Source organism: Nicotiana sylvestris, chromosome 5, assembly GCF_000393655.2.
Source record: "Nicotiana sylvestris chromosome 5, ASM39365v2, whole genome shotgun sequence".
NCBI classification, from domain to species: domain Eukaryota; kingdom Viridiplantae; phylum Streptophyta; class Magnoliopsida; order Solanales; family Solanaceae; genus Nicotiana; species Nicotiana sylvestris.
This window is the reverse complement of record NC_091061.1, coordinates 102822162-102829035: the sequence shown is the minus strand read 5'-3', so window position 1 is coordinate 102829035 and position 6874 is coordinate 102822162. Positions and strand designations below refer to the sequence as shown.

Below are 6874 nucleotides of genomic sequence, written 5' to 3'. Positions count from 1 at the left end.
GGGCATGCTTCCAAAATGTCTCGATAGCGAGAAATAAAGTCTTCTGATTTCTCCGTGTACAAAATTGCAGATAAATTCATCACCGCTCACGCGGGAGAGAAAAAGGCAGAAGCTAGGGTAAATGACTTCTTCGTCGTTAGGAAGAAGATAAGCGAAGGACTTCAGGATTTCCTAGCCCGATTCAGCAGGGTAAGAATGAGCCTACCGAACATATCAGAGGGGATGGTGGTAGCAGCCTTCCAAAATGGGTTAAATAGAAGCGGGTCGAAAGCAACCAAAAAACCACTAAGTTGACTCCTGAAATACTCTCCCACCACGTGGGAAGAAATCCATAATGCCTATTGTGCCGAAGTAAGGGTAGATGAGGACGACTTAAATGGACCGATCCAACGGTTAACGTCAGTCCAAACCGAAACAAGGAGAGATCGCTGCAACGATGGTCGAAGGGATCAACTACCTCATTTCAATCGAGAAAGGCATCAGCCCTACATGCGGGCATCCATCCCGCCTCCTCTATGACATGCAGATGTCACGCCTCGACACACTGTGCCACATCGAAATGAAAGATGTATGCCTCCACTATTATCTGCTCATAACTTTTGCGTTTCTCCTTCAGAAATAGTGTATGCACTAGAAACGCTCGGCACAAAGGTGCAGTGGCCGCAAAAGATGAAACCAGATCCGAGCACCCGAAGATCGAACGTACTGTGTGAATTCCATCAGGAAAGAGGACATAAGATCGAAGATTGCATAGGTCTGCGACATGAAGTGGTAAGAATGCTAAACCAGGGACACTTGAAAGAACTACTGAGTGATCGAGGACGGGTTAACTTCGCTCGTGGATGCGATCAACCTCAAGGACCCCCAAAACCGCCTTCACCAGCTCGCACCATACAAATGATCATTGGCAGCGGTGATGATATGATAATCAACCATGTGAAATTCACCACCACACACAAACTCAAGCGGACAGTCGCTCATGAACGGTATGATGACCTCGAAGATAGTATCATCTTTGATAAATCAATAAGTCGGATGTGTTTCGATAAGTCAATAAGCGGAAGTCGATAAGTCGCTCGCTAATGGTTCCGTCCGAGAATCAAAGTATCCTCTGTGGGTTGCCAATGTGGTCATGGTAAAAAAGAAGAACGGGAAGGGGCGGATGTGTTTCGACTTCGCCGACCTGAACAAAGCATTCCCAAAAGAATCCTTTCCATTACCACACATCGACCAACTCATCGATACAATAGCAGGGCACAAACTATTAAGCTTCTTAGACGCCTATTCTAGTTACAACCAAATCCTCATGGCAGAAGAAAACCGAAAAAAAACCACTTTTATCACTCACCAAAGAACGTAATACTACAAAGTCATGCCGTTCGAACTTAAGAACTCAAGGGCGACGTACCAAAGGTTAGTCACCAAAATGTTCAAAGAACAAATCAGCAAGACTATGGAGGTCTACATCAACGACATGCTAGTGAAGTCATAAAGGAAGGAGGACCACATTGGTCATCTGAAGGAAGCCTTTGAAATATTGAGGCGATACGGAATGAAATTGAATCCCGATACGTGCGCCTTTGGCGTAACCTCAAGTAAGTTCCTCAGTTTTTTGGTGTCGCAAAGGGGTATCGATGTCAACTCGGATCAGATCAAGGCCATTGAAAGAATACCGGAGACATTAACTAGCAAAAAACAGGTACAGAAATTGACTGGACAAATAGCCGCCTTGTCGAGGTTTATCTCACGATCGTCGGACAGGTACCATAAATTTTTCAACATACTAAGGAAGGATCACGGACTGCAGTGGAATTCAGAATACGTCAACGCCTTAAGAAAACTAAAAGCGTACCTGTCCTCCCGGCCACTACTTGTCAAGGCAGACCCTGGTGAATGCCTCCTAGTATATCTAGCAGTCTCCGAAGTCGCGGTAAGTGCATTCTTGATCCGCGAAAACAAAGGTATGCAATCTCCAATTTATTATATCAGGAAAACCTTAATTTATGTCGAAACAAGGTACCCCCAGCTTGAGAAATTAGCTCTGGCGTTAGTCGTAGCTTCACGAAAGCTTAGACCATATTTTTAGTATCACCCCATAAAGGTGATGACGACCTTCCCCCTCAGGGGCATCCTACAAAAACCTGAACTATCAGGTAGGTTGGCCAAATGGGCCATAGAATTAAGCAATCACAATATAACATATCAACCACGAACTGCAATAAAGTTGTAAGTACTTGTTGATTTCATTGTCGATTTCAGTGCAAAAATATTGACTGAAGTAGAGCAGGAGGTGCTCCGTGCTTTCGCACATTCCGTCCTCTGGGTCCTCTACACCAACGGCGCATCTAATGCATCATGATCGGGACTCGTCCTCAAAGTCCCTACGGGCAAAGTAATCCGCCAGTCTATATGGTGCCCCGAAAATAATGAGGCTGAGTATGAAGCTGTGATTACAGAATTGAAATTAACCCTCAAATATGGCGCTCGACGACTCGTCCTCCATTGCGACTCTCAACTCATGGTAAACCAAGTCACTAGGACTTTCCAATTCAAAGAACAAAGACTACAAAAGTACCAGTCAAAAATTCACAAACTACTACCAGAATTCGACGAATGCCACCTCGATCAGATACCCAATGCGCATAATATCAAAGCGGATGGTTTCGCCAAGATAGCGGCAGCAACCAGAAATATTAATAAGGAAAATGTGGTCACCCTTCTCCATTCCTCAATAGACCAGATCGAGGTACATTCTATAAACCTAACTTGGGACTGGCGCAACAGTATCGTAACATATTTGCAGGAGGGAACGCTCCCACAAGATAAGAAAGAAGCCAAAAAGCTCCGAATACAGGCGGCCAGATACAGCCTCGTAAACTATGATCTTTACAAAAGGACATTTGGTGGCCCCCTGGCCAAATGTCTTGGGCCAAATCAAATAAGGCGGGTACTAGAAAAAGTACACGAGAGGCACTGCGGTGCCCATATGGGAAATTGTACCCTCGTCAGATGCCTCATCCGTGCAGGATACTACTGGCCTACCATGAAAAACAAAGTCGTAGACTACATCAAGAAATGTGAATAGTGCCAAAAATATGCCCCTATGATACACCAAGCAGGAGAACTCCTGCAGTCCGTCACTTCGCCATGGCCATTCATAAAGTGGGGGATGGATATTGTCGGACCTCTCCCAGCAGGACGAGGTAAGGTACGCTTCCTTTTGGTTTTAACTGACTATTTTTCTAAATGGGTGGAAGTAGGTGCATACACTCAAATACGTGAGCAAGAAGTTATCGCGTTCATATGGAATAATATAATATGTCGCTTCGGCATTCCCAAAGAAATCAGCTGTGACAACGGACCTCAGTTCGTCGGAAAGAAAATAACCGAGTTTTTTGAAAAATGGCACATCAAGCGAATACTCTCCACACCATACCATCCCGCCGGAAAGGCCAAGCCAAATCCTCCAATAAAACGATATTGAATATATTAAAAAAGAAGCTTGAGGACTCCAAGGGGCTATGGCCTGAACTGCTGCCAGAAGTACTATGGGCATACCGCACCACGCCAAAAACTAGCACAGGTGAGACTCCATATTCACTAGTCTACGCGACTGACGCGGTTATACCCGTCGAAGTTGGAGAACCTAGTCTGAGATACTCCAACGAAAGCAGACCAAGTAACGATAAAAGTAGGTTACCCGACCTAGATGAAGTCGAAGAACGAAGAGATATGGCTCATGTAAGAATGGAAGCCCAAAAGCAACAAGCAGAAAGGTACTATAACAAGAAGGCCAAAGTACGCCCACTCAAAGTCAGAGACTATGTTCTCAAAGCTAAAACACAAGTAGCGAAAGACCTTGATGAGGGAAAACTAGGAACAAACTGGGATGGGCCATACAAAATCACGGCGGCAACAAACAAAGGAGCATTCCAGTTATAGACAATGGAAGGAAAACTACTGCAAAACAATTAGAATGTCGCCCATCTCAAATACTTCCACTTCTGAAAAGAGGCGCCACTTAAGTCGTACTCTTTTTACCTCATCTGGGTTTTGTCCCAATTATGTTTTCTCGGTAAGGTTTTTAATGAGGCAGCAAGGGAGACATCTCGAGGTCCGAAGTGTTGTTATTACCCTGCCCGTCGACATGATCTCCAGGCCAAGTAATGAAGGGACTTGGTATAGATAGCCAAATCTTCATTATATGTACAAAGTCAACATGTATTTCCTACAGGAATATAATCAAATCTCCAATGTATGAATGAACTAATATCCACGATACTCTCAACAAATGAAATAGAGCGCCACCCTTACAACGGGATACTACTTCGACGCCGGCTTGAAAGTAACATCCCAATGGCTAAGGCCATCGACAACGATATAAGTTTGACTTCACTCGAACTATGATGGGATACTACTTCGACGCCAGCTCGAAAGTAACATCCCAATGGCTAAGGCCATCGACAACGATATAAGTTCGACTTCACTCGAACTACGACGGGATACTACTTCGACGCCAGCTCGAAAGTAAAATCCCAATGGCTAAGGCTATCGACAACGATATAAGTTCGACTTTACTCGAACTACGATGGGATACTACTTCGATGCCAGGTTGAAAGTAACATCCCAATGGCTAAGGCCATCGACAATGATATAAGTTCAACTTCACTCGAACTACGTTGACGCCAGCTCGAAAGTAACATCCCAATGGCTGAGGCCATCGACAATGATATAAGTTCGACTTCACTCGAATTACGACGGGATACTACTTCGACGCCAGCTCGAAAGTAACATCTCAATGGCTAAGGCCATCTACAAAGATACAAGTTCGACTTCACTCGAACTACGATGGGATACTACTTCGATATCGCCTCGAAAGTAATATCCCAAAGGCTAAGTCCATCACCAAAGAAAAGTGTCCAACATCACTCGAATCGACAAAAATATAACAAAGATTGCCATCGAATCGAAAAAAAAAATTTCATTACAACAAAATATTACCAGCTCCTATCATTACAATGGGCTCAAAGACGCCCTTACAAAAATCTTGAAGCTAAAGAAAGTACAAAGAAAAAATTACACATCATCCGTGGTAGCATACACATCTTCATACCAAGAGTCAATGGCAAGACGGTTTGCATCATCAAAGTTGATATCATCTCCGTCAGGCATAAGCAGGTTGTATCTGCATGCCTCACGAGCTGCCCGAGCTTTGGAATGCATATCCTAAAGTTCTACTTCAGATGCCCTCCTATCGGCATGAAGAGCCTTGTACACATTAAGGTGGGCCTCAGCGTGAACCCACAACTCATATAAACAACGGGGCACGATAGGATCGGCTGAAGCACGAGACGTAGAAGGTTGCAAGTGTCGACACGCGTCCTCTGTTCTCAGTGATGCCACTTGTCCAGTCAACGCGGATAGCTCTGCCTCCAACTCCTTAACATTCCCCTCAAGCCCTGCTACCTTAAGCGTGGATGCCTTCTTTTTCTTGGTCAGCTACGACCTACAGACACATAGGGTATCTTCCAAAATCGCCACTTCAGAAATAACAGTCGCCAATTTATCGGCACTCTCACTCAACTCACCCTTGAGCTCATTAATCTCTGCCGTCTTCATACCCAATTTGGCAGTAAAACTGGCTATCTTTGCTTGCAGGTTGGCATTCTCGACCATCACCCCTCTACTTAACTCGATTTTATCTTCCTTCACCTTACGGGACGCCTTGAGTTCACTATTACGAGCGACGGCCTTCATAAGGTCCTCGTCTCGCTCCCTCAACTCCTCGACCTTGCGCGCCAATTGATCCTCCCTCTGTTTAAGACCTTTGCGAAACAGTTGGAAGTCAGGGTCCTGATGGTAGATGTCGGCCATCGCACGATGCTTGGTGCGATATTCTTGATATTTAGAAGACATCTTCCCGTAGATGGCCACTCTCTTCCTTTCTCGGCGCTCGCGCTCGATCTCCAATATAATGGTCTGGCATAACAAGAAAAAATTTAAAACAAAAAGACAGGTCGACAATAACAATGCAAACCCAACGACGAAAAGAAAGAGAAAGAAATCTACCCGCAAGGCCATGCCGGTGACCTTTTCGAGACAACTCCATGTCACTCATCGCTCTAAGAGGCTCGCTCTCGGTGGAGGCACATAAAGGGGATAAAGCAGACGCCACCTGATCACAGTTCGACAACAAGTTGTAGTCCCCAGGGACAACTATATGCCGATTAGAACCCTCAACTCTAACCTTCACATGAGTATGACATTCTAAAAACTCGCGATCATCCTCTGGGTTGACATCCAAACCCGAGCCTTCGCCCTCAATACGTAGGCCCCCTCCAACGTTAGATGATACTCCACCCTCAGCAGAGCACACGGAGCCGCCTCCTGGGTAAATCCCTTCCGTTTGGCGAGACTTCCCCGCCAAGATGGCGTCGGCCATAAACGTGGGTACAGGTGCTGTCTACGATGCACCCATCCTACTTTTACCAGTGTCCACAGCCATATCCTTCCCAAGCTCCACCCTCCTCCTTTTTGCTTAGTAATGACTCGTCCCCATTAGAGGATTCGTCCACGAGGTGAGGGATTGGTATGTAAGAGGCCTCTTCCCTCATGAACATATCCCGAGAAGGATCTCCCATTTGTATCGGTTGAGCAAGACCCTATCGAACGGATTCACTCAAAGTAATTGCATTCCTGCAGCAGCAACAACTTGTCGAAATGCAGTGACTAGGGCCCTCCACCTAGAAGCTCCTTGATCTATTATCGTGAATAGTCGTATTAATAAACAACGGTATATAATCAATGAGGTGATACAGGGGAAGACATTTACCATATGAAACTCTCGGCCCAAAACGTTTCACGAAAGCGGGCC

At 45.3% G+C, this 6874-nt stretch overlaps 1 protein-coding gene across 1 annotated transcript; it reads left to right on the top strand.

The window, feature by feature from the left end:
* The first annotated feature begins 3402 nt into the window (after positions 1 to 3402).
* On the top strand, positions 3403 to 3942 carry LOC138869065 (uncharacterized). Its single transcript, XM_070146655.1, has one exon. The coding sequence runs from the start codon at positions 3403 to 3405 to the stop codon at positions 3940 to 3942; it is 540 nt and encodes a 179-aa protein (XP_070002756.1).
* Positions 3943 to 6874: the final 2932 nt, after the last annotated feature.